The sequence below is a fragment of the Podarcis liolepis genome, assembly GCF_965112155.1.
Source record: "Podarcis liolepis genome assembly, chromosome: 4".
Taxonomy (NCBI): Eukaryota; Metazoa; Chordata; class Lepidosauria; order Squamata; family Lacertidae; genus Podarcis; species Podarcis liolepis.
The window spans coordinates 29436990-29459073 of NC_139558.1; the positions used below are offsets into that span (position 1 = coordinate 29436990).

The following is a 22084-nucleotide window of genomic DNA, read 5'->3' on the forward strand; positions in this document are numbered from 1 at the left end:
TAGGACAAGCTCTCCATTTCCATCCGTTTGCTATATGGCATAGGGGCATCTTTAACATGAGGATCAAGGCCTGAAGGCACAGGACATACCTCCCTCCATTGGGTGGAACACAGTCTTTGCTCACCTGAGTTTTGTAAGCATGCCCTGACCGCTTTGTCAGTTACTGATATTCCTGTGTTTCACTCCTGCTCAGCTACATAAAATTAGCTTTCCTTGTTATTCGTGGCAGTGTGATTCTGCAAGGATCAACTCTTCAAACTGCCTTCTCAAAGGCATCAACTAATATAATTTCCTGCTAAAAAGCAGGGTGGTCTCTGCCTCTGCTCCAACCTGCTGCCCCCAATCAAGCTATGCAGAGAGAAGAGCACACCATGTGAAGAGTCAGGTCAAGTGAATAGCTGCTGATGCAAGCTAGCCAGCCATGCCCTGAATGCACCAATCCAAGGGTCAACAAACTTTTTCAGCATGGGGCTCAGTCCCTCAGACTTTGTGGGGGGGCTGGACTATATTTTTTGGGGGGGGGGTTAATGAATTCCTTTGCCCCACAAATAACCCAGAGATGCATTTTAAATAAAAGGACATACTCTACTCATGTAAAAACATGCTGATTCTTGGACCATCCGCGGGCCAGATTTAGAAGGCCATTGGGCCGGATCCGGCCCCTGGGCCTTAGTTTGTTTACCCATTCACTAATCCCTCTGGTCAGTAACCAGTCTAATGCAGCAGGCAGTTCCTTCCCCATCCCAGTGCGGTCAGACCCTGACCATTAAGAAAACCCTCTCGTCCTTACTAAGTCATCCAGTCAAAAGCTTGCCTTTGGGCCAATTAATTTTTCTTACTTTTCAATATATATATATATATTTACAAATTAACATCAAATTTGTTGGTGTGACAGTATCTTACATACTCCCAAGGATGATGGGGAGCAACAATTTCACATGTGAGGAAGGAGCCCTTTCTAAATTTTATGGGCTAGATTTTTTCTTCTGTGTTCTCCCGTGCTAATACTTTGATATTTCAGTTCCTGCAGTATACGATACATATTGCAGGGACTAAAATGTGAATTATATATGCCCTTAAATTCCCTTCTCAACCGTTGGATGCTGGGTGAACCCACTGTTGCTGCTGCTAAAACTATCCCAATATTTTATTACCATGCTATGTTTTATTGCTGCTATTATGCATGGCAATAAAACAAAATCTGTATCTCTGTCAACATCTATGCAGTTTTTTCTTCCCTCCTTACTTTCATAAGCTGGAGGAGTCTAACTTTCTAGTCTCTCAGTGCAGGCGTGCCAATTCTATGGGGCTGAGGCGTCTACAGCCCCCCCCCATGTCTGTCTGGGTGGGGCTCAGCCCCCTCCTATCTTGAGGGGGCAGAGAAGGCCTGGCAGGATGTTGCCCTGGGTTGCACAGTGTCAGGAGAGATACACAGACCAGTGCGGCCTGGCACACAAATGTTACATTGAGAAGATGCCTGGTAGGCACTCTCCTGATGCAAGTCGTCATGCATGTGACGTGCGTGACATCATATGCACAAGATGTGCATCGCACGCATGATGTCAGCCCCCCCAAAAAAGTTGGCTGCAACTCGGCACCTATGCCTAAGTGTGTGCCACTCTAGTTATTATTAGTTATTGTACTGTGCCAATGAACACGTGGAAGTAAAGACTTGGATTCTATAAATTGTGCAGTGCTAATTTATACAGGGGCATTATGTACCGTATTTTTCCGTGTATAAGACGACCCCATGTACAAGACACCCCCTACTATTATGGGGTACTCTGATTTAAGAAAATGGGGGGAGATGTATCTGTGTATAAGACGAGCCCCGATTATGAACACTATTTTAGAGTTAAAAAAGCATAGTTTTATACAAGGAAATGTACAGTACTTCTGAGTTTCTGATGCTTTGATTCTGGGATCTGCTCCGGGCAATATGTTATGAGGCTCACTGATGAAAATTTATTGAGTGAGGGCCACAAGACTGGGCATAACAGGAGCCCCGTGGGGTGTTTCCTGCTGATAGGGGCAGAACTGAGCATGGCCATCATCAGATAAATTCTGAATATGAAGCTGCTGCAGAGTCAGTGAAACTGTACAAGAGCCAAATGAATGCAAGATAATGAAAAAGAGAAAGAAAAGTAGCAATTGGCTCAGGTGGGCAAAAGGAAGTCAGCTAAATGACTCAGATCAGAAGTATTTAATTTAATCTTCCTTGGCTGAGGAATTCTGAAATATTTCATTTAAGAAAGCCACCAAGGAGAAAATAATTATTAAATGTTAATGTTTGTAATTATTCCCCCAAGACATCTTTTTTTCCATTCTTGAATACACAGGCAGAAAAAAAGGAAAAACATGAGCAAAGGAAATAAATTGCCCCTGGCAGCAGCTTTCCTGGCTTCAAACAACATTCCCTGTGCCAAAGTTTGACCTTGCTTACATTGACACAAATCTGGAGTTATATACTGCTCTTTGATTTCTAGTGAAACCATTTGGAATAGTGATCTATGCAGGAAGCCACAATGGCCCAGAGTCTATGTATCTCACATGGGACCACAGCAAAATGCATGCATGCGCAACCATCACACATGCCAATTTGCGCATGCGATGCAGAAGTGCAAATAATATGCAGCCCAATCCTATGCATATCTTTCTCAGAAGTTATTAATGCACTGCGCAAAGGGACTTGCCCCCTAGTAAGTGGGCACAGAATTGCAGCTTTAGACCATCAGTTAATTAAACACTACTGCTTATAACAACTGTGAAATAAATGTGAAGACAAATATACTGAGGAACCGGGTGCGGGAGGGCAGAGGTGATGTTAATAGCACTGCTGAAACATTGTGTTTAGAATTATGTCCACTTTGACAAAAAGACATTAAAAATAATTGGAAAGCGTTCAAGAAAAGAGTTATGAGAATTTTTAAGGATTGGAAAACAAGCCTAGCAGCTAGCAACTTAACACGATCAAGCTATTTATCATATCAAAAAGAAGTTGAGGAGGTGAGTTGTCCACAGGGTATAAATACTTTAACGAGGAGAGAGTATTTCATAATGAAATGCCCTCTAACCTAGAAGAGGAAGATAAAATATTAAGAAATGCGCAAAGTTCAAATTCATTCAAAATAGGTAGGAAACAAATTTCTAAAGCTGAGAAATAAACCACTAAGAAATATTGCTAGGGAAGTGCAGTTTTGCATCAGCCATCCTGCAAAACAAGCCAATTTGTATTTTAGAATATGGTTTGACCCAATGCAATATGCATGTTATTAAATGCTGCCTTCTTAAGGAAATTAAGACTGCAATCCTATCCTACACTCCCTTTCCTGGGCTTATGCCCTGTTTTATTCAGTTGGGCTTACTTTTGAGTAGACATGCAGGATTGCCCTGTAAATTACGTTTAATGGTTTCAGCCAGCATCCCATAAGTAAAAATCATAAAATGGACTCTGATCTGCTTCAGTCATGCTCTATCTATGCCAATTCCAAGTATAAGCTAATGGTCCGATTGGGATGTTTATGCAGAGATTAAGACTATGGAGGAAGCCTTTGCACCAGTACAAGCTCTTTGTCTGCATTGGAGGGACCGCAAATGCATGGTACCACTAATGTCAAGAATAAAGACTTGAAATGTGCTTCCAAGTGAGTCTTCTACAATGCAGTGAAATGTCAACTCCTGCCAACCTGCTTCCTGAGCTTGGAGGCCTACAATCTCCTTGACTGGTTGTGGGGCAGATAGTCCCACAGCAAATATGCTATTACTGTCAGGCTCAGAGCATGTATAAGTCACTAGGCGTCACAGCAGGAAGGTGTCTAAACAGACGCTGAGGTGCTCACACCAGCCCTGAAGCTTTCCCCTCCCATTTTAAGGCAATCCTCCTACCTATTTCATGTGTTGCAGGACATATATGTACTCACAAGCATTCTCTGCAGGGATGGTTTTGGGACAGGAGAGAGAAGCAGGTCAAATCAAGCTATAGGAGTGGCCAGTGGACCACCAGTTGGCCATACCCAATTTCGACAAAAAGAAAAATACGAAAAGTGAGCCACTGCTGTGTGGTTTTGGATATTTGTCCCCAGTGGTAGCTGCTGCCCATCAGGATTGATGGGGTGGAAGGCCAGGAAGCCAAGAATAGGTGGAGTCAGAGCCAAAGACAGGCAGAGCCAACTAATTCTAGTTTTGCTTCCATCCTCCTCGCTATACAACATGAAATCCGGAGACTAAGGAGGAGAATGCTGACAGGCAGTGCAATTGCTTGGACAGGTGGGGACTGGCAGAGAGCAGACTGGGGTTAGTAGGGCAGTCTCACATTCACCCAAATGAACCAGCTTTGTACCCCATTTAGCTCTCCTCCTTGTCTAAAGCTTTTAGGCCCGATATAACTGGCCAGCTTGTAAGCAGGGGCCACAGGGTACCCATTTGAAATGATACAGGGGGCCACAAGTCTGAATCATCACGAACAGAAAGATAAAGGATAAAAGCTACTTCCGATGTGGTGGCCGTTGTTGTTGTTGTTGTTAACATCAGTAAAGTGGGCATGGACCTTTTCGGTTTCCCTCATTTTTGTTAGAACTGAATCTACACTGGGTTTGTTGTTGTTTTTTATTGGTCGTAGCTCTTTATCATCAATCTTTCATGCCTGCTCTTTCACATCTGCTGCTACTTAGGAGTAGGAAACTTGCCTCATTTATCATTCTGTAAAGCTTCATGTGTGCTGATTGTATAACACCAAAACCAACTGCAGAGCAATGGCCTACTTTCAGCCTGAATGCCAGAGCTCCAGGGCTATGCAGCAGAGAGTAGGTTTCACTCGCCTGCAGTTTGCAGATGCCCTTCCTTTTACAAAACACACAGGATAAGATTCCAACACACCATCTACTTCTGCTGTGGGGCATCTCCTTTATCTTCTGCCCCAAGCACTGGGGGGTTGGAGGAACCTCTAAAGACAATGTCAGTGATTCACAAAGAGAGCAAAGAAACCAAGCATCCCGTTATGCAAAGTAGATATCTGGGTTCATTTTTTAAGATGTATGTACACATGTGTATCTTCTTTCCAAAACAGGAACCGTTCACACATGTAGATTCGGTATAGCTAAGTGATAAATTGCAGGTGCGAAGGAAAGATTTGCGCACCACACTCATAATTTTCATTTGGCATCAGCTTACCTCAAAAACAACAACATGCCTTTCAATGAGACAGCCCACACATTTGACTAAAAGTCATCAAGAGATGAGTAATCAAGGAACAAGCAATCAAGTTCACATGCAGAATGCTCATAGGTACATTAGATAGGTGGGGTAGAAATGCTTTGCTCACATATACATTAGAAAGGCTTTGACCCATAAGTATTCAAGTGTTGAGTGTTTTCTTTTTAACCTGGGATGTTATTTTAAAATAAAGTTAAAATAAAGGCAACGGGGGAAAGGAAGAGCACACTTCAAAACACCACAGGATCACTAATTAAGGGGGAAAGGAAACTCACGGATTACAAGCCTTAGTCAGTGTATCGCAGATAGGCCTGTGGGCCAATTAGAGTCAAACTGCCTACAGAGATGCTTCTGAGTCATGAGATAACACTGTCATAGTGTGATTTTCAAAACATACAGATGTGAAGCAAACTGTGTGTTTACCACAACCTTTCCGCTAAAGGGCCTGAGGCAGATAGAGTGATGGTTAATATCTTCACAGGCGCCTTCTGGCTGCAATTCTCCAAACACGTTTTCTGAAATAGTGCCATTGATCCTGGAGAAAAACCCACCAGCCGCGAACAACAGCTCGCTAGGGTTTCGAGAGAGCTTCTGCTTTTGACGCCTGCCTGGGACTGCAAACGGCACAAGCTGATGGTGGTGTCCTGCCAGGTGCTTTTGAAGCGATTTGCAAGATAACACACAAGAGTAATTAGTATTTGACAGTTGACATCTTACGAGGTTTCACATTTGAAGAATGCCAGTGAACGGTGCCAACAAGTCTAAAACATTCAAATCTGAAGGTTCAAAATGCAAATGTGAGTTAGGTTTTTGAAATCTTGTGCAAAAATCTGATGGGCAAAGTTGCGTGAAACCTCAGGTATTTGTTTCAGTTTTATTGTGGACCAAGCTTGCCATGGAATTCTACGGACTTTATTCTTAACTAATTAACAGCAGACAGGTGTTGTGCTATCTTATCTCTGGATGGAAAATAAGATGGCAGATGGAACAATTTTCAGGCTCAATTTAAAGCGTTGCTATCATAGCCCTTGACTATTTGGGAAATTTATTGGAAGGGTTCTTTACACATGCATGGACATTTCTAGGTGTCCAGAAGCTAGAAAAGAACTTCATTATCTCTCTTAAACAAGAGTAGAATGGGAACAGAACTTAAATTGGTCTTAAATTGGTCACAGCCACACCATATATCTGAAGCACATATAACTTCTTCCCAAGAATCCTGGGAACTGTAATTTATCTCTTGCAGATTTACAATTCCCAGCACCCTTAACAACATACAGTTCTGGTGATTCTTTGTAGGAAGCAATGTGCTTTTAATGAATGGTGTGGGTGTGACCCTATTCTCTGATCTGCCAATATCAGGGTATCAAGGACTAATTCTTCTCCACGGTGGTCCCACGTCAGTGGAACTCCCCCAAAAACATTGCTTGGCCACCCTCTCATAGTGTTTAAACATATCCTGAAATTACTATTTCCCCCTCAGCTTTCACTGCATTATTTACAAAATAAGAAATTTGGATTGTCATATTAAGCTAAATATATATATCAAAACTAGCCATTAAGCAACATCAAATTAAAACATGGTGACAACATTTTAATCTGATGTTATATGCTTATATTGCTTTTGGATTAAAACATTAATACAATACATATCAAAACAATTCATACGACGACATCTGAAAAGTAATGACTATGGGTTGTTTTATAAATTGTTTTGACATGTATTGTATTAACGTTTTAATCCTGATTTCTTATATTGTAAACTGTCTTGTGAGGGTTTGGCTCCCAAATGGCAGGATGGAAATGACTTAATGAAAACACTAAATAAACAGGACGGCTGCTCACATTTGTTGCCTGTGAAAACACATCTGATAGGCTTTCTTTACTACTCATGTTATATAATTCTATACATAACAGAAGTGTTGTTCCATGCAAATACTGCTACTAATTGCCCATGGTATATTATCCTTAAACACTCTAGAAAGAGTTAATAATACAGTGGGATTTCAAGAATGTTACAGCTACTGTGAAAAATAATATACATGAATATCTAATCCTAGATTAGGGCTGCCATACGTCCAGAATTTCCTGGACATAACTGGGATTCACCTGTCGAAACTGGCATTCGGGCAGAATTTCCGCTGAGCTATATAAAAAAATAGCTAACAACAACTTTGCCAAAACAAAAAACCCCAACAACACTCAACAACTTTTGTGTCCGGATTTTCACTTTTTCAAATATGGCAATCCTATCCTAGATACTGTAGTAATAATCCTTTCCTTTGAAATAAATTGTTGGCATCTATCTGTCTCGAAAGGCAGTGGAATTCGCCTCCAAGGGTGAAATCAAACTGCTGCAATAGCAGCACCAAAGTGACCTCCTGGAGTGCAAGCCAAAACAGTGTGGATCCTGAGCTGCCCCCCTTGGCCTTGCTGAAGTGGTCCAAAGGAAAGCAGAGCAGTACATTTGGCACCAGCTTGGCTGCAAGGACTTGCTGGAAGGATACGTACAAGGCACCACCCAACCATCTTAGGGACTTCACTCTGCATTTGTGTAGGGTTTACCCCTTAGCCTGTTCTTCTCCAGAATATATCCCACAAGGCAGCAGAGAGTTAGGATCAGAGTTTTCCCTCTAGATGGGCTACCTTCCAGGGTGACGAGCCCAATCAGCCCTTCTCTTCCCTCTACAGCACTTGCAGAAACTGCCTTCTTGAACACTGGACCCTCTAGTGGTCCTATCTGCTGAATCAGATGGAGCCAGTCTTTGCATGCAGGGGAGGTCCCTAAGTAACCAAGGGTTTGAGCCCCATTGGCTACCGTCACCTGGTTTAGCCGCTCGTTCATTTCCTGGGGTGTGGCTGCTGTCACATGCTGACAGCTTCTAGGAGCCAGGTGAGAGCTGAGTGCGGGTGGGTGGCGGAACCAAAGGTGGACAAACTACCCTAGAAGGAGAACGACGTGTTCCCCCAGAGGTACTACCCTCCCCTAACACCCCACACACCCAAAAAAGGAAGGAGTTAATCATACAGTGGGATTTCAAGAGTGTTATAACTACTGCGAAATTTTGTAATAAGCATGGATATCTAATCCTATATTGTAATAATCTTTGCCCTTGAAATAAATAGGATTTGTGTTTTCCTAGAATTGCACAAGATTGTGTTTTGTTGTGTCTTGTGGCTTTGCACCACCACTTGGCTGCAACATTTGGCATTTAGATGCAAACTACAATCTTTGGGTTACACTGTGGAGAAAAAACACAAGCCTCAAGCTAGCTAATAATCATGGCTGTCCTCTGTTGAGTCTATTGGAGGAGACAGTGCTTTTTAAAAGCATCCCAGATCCCTGTCCCATTTTGGCATAGATTCCAGACATCTAATCTTTTATACATGTCCAGTGTTCTGGCAGCTCTCAGGAGATTCCCCTCCCCCCATGCTTGCTGGTTTTGATTTATGATGCTTTCCTAGAATAATCCTGTCAATCACCACCATTTGAGTTCCCCTCTCTCCTGCGAGATGACAAACAGATTTATACTTTCCCCCAGCTGCCTTGAAATTATTAGATCATGTTATATATGCAGAAACCTTTTATAAGACTGCCAGTTAGTGGATAATGCCCCTTTTTGGATGACCTGGACTGCCATCCTATGGTCCCTGGAATGATGATGATGATGATAGCACAGATTAGACTACAGACTGAAAATTACCATTCTGGGGCCTCGTTCTGGAGGGTAATACAAAAAGGGTTGCATCCAGTGAAGCTGCCCTGTTAGCATAACGACTTTGACTCGTACAGCAGAACTTCCTCTTCCTTTCTGCTCCCCAAACTTCTGTGGAGAAACCTCAGAACAGGCATAGGAGGCAGCAGGGGAGAGCAGAACCTGTGTGACTCAAATTGTTTCCTTGTACACATATAGAGTGGTACCTCGGGTTATAGACGCTTCAGGTTACAGACTCCGCTAACCCAGAAATAGCACCTCGGGTTAAGAACTTTGCTTCAGGATGAGAACAGAAATCGCGCGGCGGCAGTGGGAGGCCCCATTAGCTAAAGTGGTACCTCAGGTTAAGAACGGCCCTCCAGAACGAATTAAGTTCTTAACCCGAGGTACCACTGTACCCATTTATGAGAATTTAGCTGATCCTTAGCATTCTAAGGATTGACTCATATTTCTGTGACTGGGGTAAGTGCCTTAAAAGTTCTTCCAAATACAAACTGTAAATGAGCAAGTAGTATGTGTGTACCAAAATATTGTGATGTGGAATGCATTTGCTCAGTGTTCCATTCGATTCCCCTGCCCATCAGTTTTTCCATTCTCTCCCACCTCAGCCGTCAGTCAGCATTCCGTGCCTACTGAGCATGCTACATTGGCCTGGTTTTATTGGTCCCCTTAGGTTATTGCCTTTCTGCAAACCTCAGGGATTTCCCAAGCATGCTGGTCCCTCCCTCTTGTGAGTGGGTGGCACAGTTTTGGCTACATAAGAACTGGCACTCAAGAGAACCGCGGCCGCTATCATCGATGATGATGATGGTTATTGTGTCCTTCCAAAACAAGCACTGCCGTACTTTCGTATGTATTCGTGTTGCTATTTTTATCCTGTTTTCACAACATATAATGCAATGCGGGTGTTTCTCTCTCGAACAAATATTTTTCTTGGCTTATCTAGTGAGGGTTAAAAAGACAGCTGTTAAGATGAAAAGCAATATATTTGAGTTGACTGGCTCTTAGATGTGTTGATCATCATGCGCTGTTTGATTCTTATCTTATTCATTCTGGAACACAATTTAAATATTGGAAACCTCAAGGCTCAGAAACAAACCAGCTGCAAGCTAGGCAACTGCTGAAGAACATCATGACCTAGTATTCAGTGCTGGTTGGAGGATTAGAGTTGTACATCTGGAAACGCTGGGGCCTAGAGAAGAGATGGGAAGCCTTTGCACTTCCATAAATAGTTGGACTACAACTCCCATCATCCCAGACCATGCTGAGTGGAGCTAACGTGAGCTAACATCATCATCAGGGTCTCAGAATCCCCATACATGATCTCAAGGGCTTCTGCTCATTATGAATGAGAATGTCTATTAATTCATCGTGCCCTGGTAACAACGCTGTTGTTATCTATCCTAAGGTAGCTAGAAGAGAAACAGAAGATCCAATACACGTCTCTCATGTGCCTGAAGAAACAAGTGGCCAAAGCACTTTATGAGATTATAAGCATTTTGTAGAGGTAAATGGAATTCACATGATGGTGGGAGGGATGGAGATAATTATATTGAAATTACCTGCGTCTGTTACAGTGAGACTAGTAGAGTGGACAATAGATAGTTGTTGCAGCTCTCACCTCACAAAAGTCCCCACACCAACCCCCTTTTTAAAAAGAGCTCTAGTTATACAAATATTATGTAGGGTTTAACTTTTTCTTATAAAAAGTGTATTGCAGTGTAGGAGGGTGGTGAGCAGGAGCATATGGATCCATGACCTGCAGAAGTAGCTGTCAGCTAATTTCCACAGCCCTAAAACAAAGCATGTGTGAACACACTGACAATTGATGGTGCCCGACATGGAGGCTTGTTTTTGCATTTAAAGACACAAATAGTGTTTTTGTGTGCAATCTTATACATGCCTATTCAAAGGGACTTACTCTCCAGGAAAGAGTATGTATGATTATAGTCTTGCTGTAACATTCAGGTGCAAACCAGATGTGAGGTGCAGAACCTTGATGGGTCTCCTGATGTGTTGTTGTTGTTGTTGTTGTTGTTGTTGTTAAAAGCAGCTGTGTGAAGGATCTAGTTTGGATCAAGACCACAACACTGGATTCAAAGACAAAAACTAGGTGTGAAGCCATACCTGCCTTTCCCCCACTGAGCTACAGTAATAAGAGCTTCAGGGGGTAAGCTACTGTGAGAATCTCTTCTCTGCAGTTCTTGTTGTTGTGTAAATATTCATTAACAGAGGGTTCATTATGCATATGCTATGCATATTTCCTCAGAAGCACGTCCCACTATGTTTGATAGGGTTTGTTCCCAGGTAAGTGTTGATAGGCTGCCTAAACCCATTAACCTGGGAGTGGACCCCATTGAGGTAAAGTTGGGCTCAAAGGGATTTACTTTTGAGCAGATATGATTAGGGTCCTTATACTCCCCGATGGACTCTAAGGATAATTTACCAACACAATGGACTACAGCAGGGGTGGGGAACCTGGACTTCAACTCCCATCATTCCTGACCATTAGCCATGCTGGCTGGGGTTGATGGGAGCTGAAGTCTCTCAACAGGTGGAGGAGCACAGGTCTCCCATCTCTGGACTGAAGGTTTCACATAATGTAAAGCTGCATCCCATAGCTTTTATCTTTGCTACTCGGGATTTCGTTCCCTATCACCGTGGAGGGGAGCCAAAGGAACGACACTTCTCAAATGAAGAGAGTGTCATTTTGGTTGTAACTGAAATGGAACTAGCTCATTATTCTTTTGTTGTTGACGCTGCCGCTGTTGTTGAAGGATACCTGACTGAAACGCCTAACGATATTTTTGCCCTTCAGGTCATGTTAGCGGAAACTTTGGAGATTAGGTTTTCGGGGTAAAAAACAAAAAAACCCTTCGTTTTATGAAACAAGATTAAAGCGAAGCAATTAAAGGATAAGGCTCATATTTAATTTTCTCCCCAAAATGTAATTTTTCATGCAGTGACAACCTCAAACCCTTTTCAAGTTTTATAGCTATTTCACATTTGGCACAAAGAACAGGAAACCATCTGTAGCAGACCAAGATCATTGCAAGGCTATTCACAGATATGGGGAGGGGAAGACCGAGATGAAAAGCAATGAAATGTTAACTTGAAATGAAAGCTTTGAAGGTGTGCAGAGGATGCTGGCTTCTGCCTTGGGCCTTGATCTCTGCAAACAAACAAAACCCTGAAATAATGAATAATTACTCTTATTCTTAGAATAAAAAGTTGAGTATTGTAGGACAAGAAACAAGCCAAAGTACAAGGACTGGAGTACATTCATAGTTTTGCAGCTCAAATCCATGTGTTTACTAGAAAGAAACCCCATTGAATTCTATGGAGCTCCCGAGTAATTACGGTAGGTTTCTCTGTTCTCCTGAGGTCTCCCTTCTCCCACTTGACCTGGGGGTCTATAGTGTCAACGACAATTGTACATTCTCCTAGCTGCCACAGATTTAAACTACGTGTTTTATTATCTTGAAACACAACAAGTTACATGCAGATTAACAATTTAACTATTTAACAAATTAACAATTTAACAATTTAAATAAACGTTTCAAATAATTAAAACCTATGGAACAGGAGATTCAGTGTAAAACTACTTTTTGTTTCTTGCTCACCTTTTCAAGTTCTACTTTTGCTGAGGCTCCCTAACAATGGTCTGGTTTGGATGTAACACTAAGCCATTGTTGGAACAAGCCCCCTGAAGACTTGGTGATTGACCATTCCCCCTGCCCACATCATCATCATCATCATCATCATCATTATTATTATTAATTTGTATACCTCCCTATGCCCGCCAAAGGAGGATACTGGAAGAATCTACTTCTAGATTTAAACTAACCATGGTTTGTTATTATGCTTGATAAAGAGAAAGAAACTGTGCTTAAACTATGTTTTATTTAAACAAGCCAGGATCAAACTACGGTTTCTGATCCTGGTTGATTTTTTTTTTTTTTTAAAGCCCCTCAAAAAACTCATATTTTAACCTAACCTCAATTCCTGGTGGAAGCAGTGGAGCTTCTCCTTAAGAAAGTTTACATCAGCATTGGGCTTTTAGTAATTTATGTTTTTTTTAAAAAAATAAGGGGACAACTAAGGATGCTCTCAGATGGCCTGTTTGCTGAACATTCATCCTGATTTGTTTGCAAAGAGTTTAGGGGATGTTGGGTATTTAATGGACACTTGCTCAGATTTATTTGGTGGGAGATTAGACGAAGTTGCATCAAAGCAAATGTTATCCCACTCTTCCCAGTGCATTTCCCTGCCTCTTTTCTTATTGGAAAAGTCCACTCTTTAGTTGTATGAGATCTCCCAGGTATCTATATTTGCTGGTATGTGATTCAATCCCACATGAGAATAGTGACAGTCTGGAAGCACCCTAAGAGACACAAGTTAGAAATGTATAAAACGGATTCAGAGTGGTGTGGAAGGATTGAACACAGTAACCCAATTCAGAGTATGACCACAACAAACAATTTAGATCTTAAGAAATACATTGTCACTAGATCTTATGACAACCACCAGCATAGACATTCTTCAAAGAAAGCTAATACTTTTTAATAGGGACATACTTATCAAAGGCTATATTTGGGGATGAGATTTCCATATTAATAGATAGCAACAACAGCAGGATATCGTGTCTTGCTTAAAAGCTTCCCTCAGGGCGCCCGGTGACTGATGTATGAGACAGAAGGCTGGACGAGGGCTTTTGCTCGTCTTGAGCAATGCCGTTCTCCATTCTTTTGTTCTCATTATTCACCCCAGGATTATAAACTAAGCTATTATTTGGTTCAGCAAGTTTTAGGACTGGGCCATACATTTTATGATTGTAGCACCTCGGTGCAGAAAATTACCTTCCAGAGAATTACTTTCCACATCTAGATAAGAAGTGCAATTAGTTTTAATTGCTTGCAAATGGCAACCAAACAATATTTTAGATGTGTGCCTTTCTCCTACTTTGAGGGAATCAAGGGTTTTTCCAGGCAATTCAGAACAAGCATGCCCTAAACAGCAATACTTTGCAAGTCCCACACTAGCAGGACATCTAGTCCTCCTGTAAAGGGAAATTGTTGCCATACTTGGTGCAACAACATAATCAACAGCAAAAGAAAATGAAAAGTAATAGTAATACAATAAGAGGTTGCTGAAATGACATTGTTAGGTTGTCAGACAGGAATGGAATTTGTTATCTCTCAGTGTTTTAAATAAAATGTGTCAAGATTACAAAACTGGGGAGCTCACATCCTTCAAGAACTTTTATTGTATTCTCAAACCCACAACATGACATGATTTGGGCTGGATCTACACCGATTGCAAAAACGCTTTAAAAAAATGTAATAGCAGCTCTCAATGGAGTTTCCCATTGATGATGGATTGCTGTTCTACAGAGCCCTCTGCTGTCACAAATTTTATAATGCATTTTAACGTTATAACTGACCTGTGTACATTTGCTCCTAGTGAAGAGAAATGGTGTGTCTTGTATTTGATAAAAATGTTGCATACTCATACAGTAACTTCTAGGTATTTCTGAAACACATACAGCCGGACTACAAAGATGAAAATACCATGATTTCCTCAGATATAAAATATTGAGTGTTGTTTGGGAATTCTAAGAAAGAAAGAAAAATCAAGGCAGTTTTGAAATAAGTGATTAAAATCAGTGCAGCTTTTAAAGTCCCTGGCTTCTTGATTCAAAATGGCATTCAACTGAATCCAAACAGATGAAAACCTACTCCTTGATATGAGGAACCACCTTGCAAAATTTTGTTAAAATCAGGGCAGTTTTGAGAGGTTCAGCCCACCATCTTGATTCAAAATGGTGGTGAATCGTAGTCAACATAGACAAAAACCTACTCCTTGAGCTCCCTAACCATCATGCAAAGTTTGGTTACGATGTCTTAAGTGGTGTCCAAATGGATAACCAACAAATGGACAATTTCCCAAAATATATAGTAGAAAGAAAATATATCGCATACAGCATTTGGAAAAGGTACTAAGCCTACAATTTGATCCTGACTTGTTTTTGGGAGGTAATTTAATTATTGTTTGATTTTATACCAATGTCATATATTTGATGTTAGCCGCCTTGAGCCCAGTTTCACCTGGGGAGGGCGGGATACAAATAAAAGATGATGATGATGATTACAATGAAAGAACAAGTGGAGAAGTGCCAGGATAGAACACAACGTATAGTGCATTAAAAGCAAAGGCTGTGCACTGGATTTCTCTGGGGCTGAAATCCTGAGCCAAACTGGATGCATACAGAAGGGTTTGGACCTCAGGCAAGAAGGAGAGGAAGGTGTGAGTGAGGAGGACAATCTGCAAAATAGGAGGGACCTACCACACAGCTGTGTCTTGACTGGAGAAGGAGGGGAAGAGCCTTTCCTTCCACACCTCTCCTTCTTCCTGCCCCTGAAGCAGCACTGTGCAGGACATGATGCTCCTTCTTAACAACTGTTGAACAGGAGGATCCAATCCTGTGTGGTCCTGTGTGGTGCTGCTCCTTTGCAATCTGATCCTGTGTGGTGCAGGCACACCCCCCCAACTATATTTTTAATATGTTCAAATAGGATTTTTTAAAAACCCTTTAAAACTCCTTTGCTACACCCCTGAATTGATTTAGGGGTGGATTTGGTGACCCCACTTGGCAGAACAGGATGAATTGGTCTGATCTGGTGGCCACAGATCGAGACCAGAGGGTGGATTGGGGGGGTCCACAGACACCCCTAGTAAAATCTCATTTTGTGGAATGGGCCTGTGCCAGTTTTTCAAACGGGGGTGGGGGAGGAAAACAACTATTCAGGGCATCCTGCAGCCAAGATTCAAAGCTGTCATTTGCTAAAATCTTACTTCCCAGGCAGTGTGATTGCAGGGAGAAAAGAATCAAAATGTGCCACAGGCTCAGAAACTCTTAAGACCGATTAAGATAAGCCTAACATTAAGTGTTGTGCAATTCATAATTCCCAAGTACATTTCGTGACGGCTGAGGCTCTTGATTTGTGACTTTTCCCATTCGGAGTTAATAATTCTGAAATAAAAATGTCACAGAGGAAGGCCTACATGTCTATTAACTGCGTCTTGGCACCCATTGTGTTAATGAAAAAAAATATGCAGATTTGATGATTAGCTGTAACTAAAATGTACAGCCCTCCAGCCACGATGTGCTTTTCGATGTGCTCTAAAGTTACACCAAATGAGTTGTCTAACCCTGGGTTAGACTCTAAGGCTTTTGAGCTGGGATGGCTTCCTTTTCAAACTGTTTGGCATAGATCAAAAAGTTGATTTATTTCTTTCCGTCTTGCACTCCCTCCCAAGCTGGAAAGCTACTCCTCCTTCCCAGGATCAGGCGCGAAACCTAGGTAAGGTTTTAGACACGGCAAAAGCTTCAGAGCAGTTTTCCTCTTGTGATGGAAGAGCAAAATGAAGGAAGCAGAACAATGGTAAGAGACGATATTAGAATTATTGCTTTACAGCTCTCTACCAAAATGGATATTTTGCCAGAGTTACCATAGATTTAATCTTTGTGTGTGTGTGTGTGTGTGTGTTTTGCAATCAAAGATAACTAACCCAAAAATAGTGAGCAAGTCATCGTTCTAAAATACAAATGATAATTAGTATATATTTCTGGTGGAAATGGATTGTTTTAATGGTGAAAAAACCCTGTTGTGTAATAAGCACCAATGGACAGGTCATTTCAACAGTTTCTTCAAGTGCAATAAGAAATGAAAGGTGCATTTAGAAATAGATTCACACATGCTAAAATGATATTGTTTTTCTGCCTTAAATAAAGTTTCTGGGGCTGCAAGACTGTATCTGATGACCTGGCTATCGTCCTCATTGAAATCCATGGGATATATTTTTGAATCGACACATATAGAATCATTCTTCTCCCCACCATTTGGGACACATTTAAACACTAAAGAAGAACCTGCATAAAAACTCTAGATTGGTACTGATTTCAGTGTCATTTGCACCCTGCCCTTAGTACTCTGGCTAGTAAGTACAAACTGTGTCAACTCTTACATCTGTGCAACGTCAATTTATTTTAGGAGCATTTTTAAGGGTTTAGAAGGGTTTAGATGCTGGGGTCTGGTGCCTAGCTATGCTTTTCAATTTAATGAATTGAATTTAATGAAACAATAAAGAAGAGGTGGATGAGATAGCATGTACAAATAATGCTCGCATAGCTCATTTTTTTACACTCAAATAAAGAGGTGTATTAAGCTTAGTAAGAGCAGGAGAGTCTGTGCTAGTTCAGTGTTTCTCATACTTTTTGAACATGAGTCCCCCTTCTAAATGAACTCGTCTATTTTTCCTCCACCACCCCCTCCAATGACCCAGCAGCAATAATCTGTTCTGTAGGTGAGATGCAGGCAGAGAGAAGGAGACCCATGCTCGTGTGTCACACATAACACAGTCATGTGTGAAGTGTTGGTGCTTCATGCAAAGAGCTATGGGTTGGGGTTCCACTCCTATCACCAGCGCTAGCAGAGAAACGGAGCAGAATTTATTTGACACCCCTCTAAAACAATGTACTGGGAAGCATCATAAAAAGAAAACAGCAGGTCTTTCTGAGCAACCTTCTTTGCAAGGTTGACACACGGATGATAAGGCAATGAAGGGGCATCTGCTGGGGACATTCAATCTACCCAGGTTTGGACGTGGGGGACAAGGGTACGTGCCACCTACTTCATGATTCCATCCCTCCCTGAAACCCCATGCCTTCCCTGTAAATCAGGAATGGAGAACTCTGGCTCTCCATATCTCCTTGGCTTCCATTATCCATGGCCATTGCCCATGCAAGTTGGGCCTGATGGGCCTTGGGATTCCAATAACTTCCAGAAGGCCACAGGTTCCTCACTCCTTCTAAACCACCCCTCATTTGGGCAACCACAGTATAAGAACAGGATTTGTTACATATTCTAATCCTTAAAAAAAATGTTACAGAATTGTTAACGATCCCATCACCTACCTCAATTCTCAGTGTATATAAAACTTGAGGTCATCTAACAAGAATTAGTTATCTTTTAATACTGGTGGATTTGTGATTACAGTACTAGAGTGTTTAAAGGATTTGTTATTTTTCCAGCTTTTCAATGAATCTATGTTAATAAAGAAGTAATGCTTTCTGCACTGGTTGCAAATATGGAACCAATGTGGATTCTCAGTATCTCATGAGTCTGGCCATCCTGGTACAGATGTAACACTTGTCTTATTTTTGTGTAAACTAATACACTTGGCCATAGGAATAGCACAGGATTAAACTCTGTGGAGGCAGCTGAAATCTCGGGGGACCCCTCGTGCGCTTGCTCTAGTGGAATAACATTGAACTAAGAAAGCTTGATTGTAATTTTCTTTCAAGATCAAATCCATATTATTTTGATCTGTTATTGCGGGGCCGCTAAAAGGTGTGGGGCCCCTAGGCCTGTGCCTACTCTGCCTATTTGGTAATCCAGCACTGCATAGGAAGAGAAAAGTTCAAAGACTGTGATAATGCATGGTTGCGATTCACTTACTGATTTCAACGTAGCCTTTAAAGGCTTTGGTTGAATGTCAAATGTAACATTTTCTTACTTCTGCCGACAGCCTCAGCACGCTTAGAAGCAAAACCTGTTACCTACTAGCAAGTAAATGCAATTAGAAGGAAGGCGGAAACTTGTCAATGTACCATACAGTACATTTAACATCCAACATACGAACGATTTTTAAGATGCAAGTATTTGCTGGCAAATCTAGAGAAAGAAAAGAAACCTTCTATGCTTATGCGTGCAGAAGTGTAGGTTTCTCTGAAGGGCATGCTTCCTTATATCAAAATGTCCAGATTCACTGAAGTCGCTGCCAAATACTCGCTGACTTCCGTGGATTCAGGTTACCCCCTTAAGCCCTACATCTCTGTGCTTTTCAATAAGTTATGTATTCCTCCAGTGCCTAAGGGTCAAATTACTCAAGCATTACATCATTGTAGCGGAAGACATGCGCCCTGAAGGGGGAAGCCTCACTGATTATAGAGCAGGAGCACTACCTCAAACAATTCTCTCTGAAGGACCCCGAAGGGCAGATATGCCACCAAATATAATCTCTGGGAAGAGGATCCATGTAGGCGGTGACATGATTATGTATGAAAAGTATATATAATAATTATGAAAGCCATTGAATTTATATGTCAACTAAACTCCATCGGGAATGTATTCTAAATGCTGTACAGAAACAGGCAGTGGATTGATCAGGTAGACCTCAGGGTGATTGCTAAATATCTGAGTCTCCTTTTTATATATATATATAAATGAAAGAATCAGGTTTCTAGGGGTTCTTGGGGGAAAAGGTAGACGGCAGATGGCCATCCTACCTGAAGGAGCATCTCCACCTCCATCGTTCTGCCCGGACACTGAGGTCCAGAGCCGAGGGCCTTTTGGCGGTTCCCTCGCTGCGAGAAGCCAAGTTACAGGGAACCAGGCAGAGGGCCTTCTTGGTAGTGGCACCAGCCCTGTGGAACTCTCTCCCATCAGATGTCAAAGAGAAAAACAACTACCAGACTTTTAGAAGACATCTGAAGGCAGCCCAGTTTAGGGAAGCTTTTAATGTTTAATAGGTTATTGTATTTTAGTGTTTTGTTGGAAGCTGCCTAGAGTGGCTGGGGAAACCCAGCCAGATGGGCAGGGTATGTATGTATGTATAAATAAATAAATAAATAAATAAATAAATAAATAAATAAATAAATAAATACCTCTGTTAAAAACCTCCAATGAAGGGGAGTCGATTTCTACTTCTGAGTTTGTCTATTCCACTGTCCAATAGTTCTGGCCATCAGCAAGCTCTTCCTAAAGTTTAGTTTCAGTCTCCTTCCTTGTAATTATAATTCAAGCCAGGGACCCCATCAGGAAGCAGGTTCCTCTGGGAATGTATGTTTAGCTCCCCTGGGGTATGACATGCCACAGGGTATGAAGAGGAGGTGTGGCCAAACTCGGGAGACCCATGGCATGCTATGGTATGGGGCACCATTCCGCTGGGGGCACCCAAGTGCTTCAGGCACTGTATTGGCTTGCCCAGTTGGTCCTGGGACAGCCAGCTTGAGAGAGAGACTTTGGATATGAATTATATGCCTGAGCACAGAATCATAGAATTGTAGAGTTGGAAGAGGCCACAAGGGCCGTCTAGCTCAATTCCCTGCAATGCAGGAATCTTTTGTCCACCGTGGGGCTCGAACCCATAGAAGAAGAAGAAGAGTTTGAATTTGATATCCCGCTTTATCACTACCCTAAGGAGTCTCAAAGCGGCTAACAATCTCCTTTCCCTTCCTCCCCCACGACAAACACTCTGTGAGGTGAATGGGGATGAGAGACTTCAGAGAAGTGTGACTGGCCCCAAGGTCACCCAGCAGCTGCATGTGGAGGAGCGGGGAAGCGAACCCGGTTCCCCAGATTACGAGTCCACTGCTCTTAACCACTACACCATGCTGGCTCCCACACCCATGACCCTGAGATGAAGAGTCTCATGCTCTATAGACCAACTGAGCTGTTCCAGGCACAGAAGCACAAATGAGCCCCACGTTTGCAATAATAATGATTTAATAATAGAAAGACATTCATTTTGCCTACCACACACAGCAAAGTTGAATGTCAAAAAGAAAAAGGGGGGGGGGGAGGAAGAAGCAAAAAACTTCTCCCACTACATTTCCTGGCACAAAGTGCAAACAACATACCATACAAGATGTTAACAGCAGTTAGAACACCCTTTCCTTAGGACACCAGCATCTCTAACAGAGGTGATTACCTGAGGAGAACAATAGCCTGATTGTCAAAATGCTCAGTGCAAATGACGGGAAGAACGTTAGTATTTATGGATGTAATTAAATGTCACTTGCAGTGTGAGTGAGCTGATACCATGTAATGTTATATTTACTTGGCATCAAGGAATAGATTTCTGGGAATGTTTTAAAAAACAGAAGGAAGTCAGCTGAGCACTAAGCTGTAATGTAGCTGCTGTACACAAATGCAGGAAACCTATTCAAGTTTATGGGGTCATGGGACTTATTTTACAGTGTTTGTCAGCATATAAAAGATGTACAGGCAGAAATCCAAGCAGGTAGCAGGGCTTCCTGTTGTTGTTGTTGTTGTTGTTGTTGTTGTTGTGTGTGCTGAGGGTCATATGTACAGCATATTGAGCACATGATGTGTGTGCAAAAGGTGCTTGACTCTCAGAGGGCTTCCAAATGTTGGGTTTCACACCACCAGCTCCACAAACACACCTGATCCTTAAGTGATGCTATGGCAGGTAGACACTCACAAACCAGGTGTCAATTTCTTTTCTAGTCCTAATGTATCAGCAAGATTAGAATGAGATGAACAGCAAGCATTCCTGGGTGGCAGTGATCCCATCCCCCCTACCCCAAGAACCACTTATGAAGGTTACTTCTCTGTTAAATGTTTCTTTTGTGGGATATTTCCTGTTTCATATTCTGGTTCCACACAATAGTTATCAGAGTAGTTGAAGTCTGGAAGCACCTCTGGAGAACAAATGCATTCCATGGAGACATTTGACGTATGTCAGCTGATATATATATATATATATATATATATATATATATATATATATGCAGATAGGTAGCTGTGTTGGTCTGCCATAGTCAAAATAAAAAAATTCCTTCCAGTAGCACCTTAAAGACCAACTAAGTTAGTTCTTGGTATGAGCTTTCGTGTGCATGCACACTTCTTCAGATCCACTGAAACAGAAGTTGCCAGATCCTTCTAAATAGTGAGAAGGTGGGGAGGGGTATTACTCAGAAGGGTGGTGGGAATGGGAGATTGGCAGATAGCCGAGATGAGCCTGTTGACGACACTTAACGACTCACCTTCTCACCCCTTGCCTTTTCCTGTAAGACCTATTACAGTCGTTAAGAGTCGTCAACAGGCTCATCTCAGCTATCTGCCAATCTCCCATTCCCACCACCCTTCTGAGTAATACCCCTCCCCACCTTCTCACTATATAGAAGGATCTGGCAACTTCTGTTTCAGTGTACCTGAAGAAGTGTGCATGCACACGAAAGCTCATACCAAGAACTAACTTAGTTGGTCTTTAAGGTGCTACTGGAAGGAATATATATATATATATATATATATATATATATATATATATATATATGAGAATATATATGA

The 22084-nt window shown here is 41.9% G+C and overlaps 1 protein-coding gene across 3 annotated transcripts in view; it reads left to right on the top strand.

Annotated features, from left to right (window-relative positions):
• The window catches only part of EDAR (ectodysplasin A receptor), an 80360-nt gene that overhangs the window by 1232 nt on the left and 57044 nt on the right, over positions 1-22084 (top strand). For 2 of the 3 annotated variants that reach the window (XM_083501547.1, XM_083501545.1), the window contains exon 1: positions 16116-16372. The exons of the other annotated variant lie outside the window; for it this stretch is intronic. Coding sequence is in view for 1 of the 2 variants with exons in the window: in XM_083501545.1 (XP_083357671.1) it covers positions 16340-16372 (33 nt within the window). In the remaining variant the exon portion in view is untranslated. Of the gene's footprint in view, positions 1-16115; positions 16373-22084 lie in introns of those variants that run through there. 3 annotated transcript variants of the gene reach the window in all.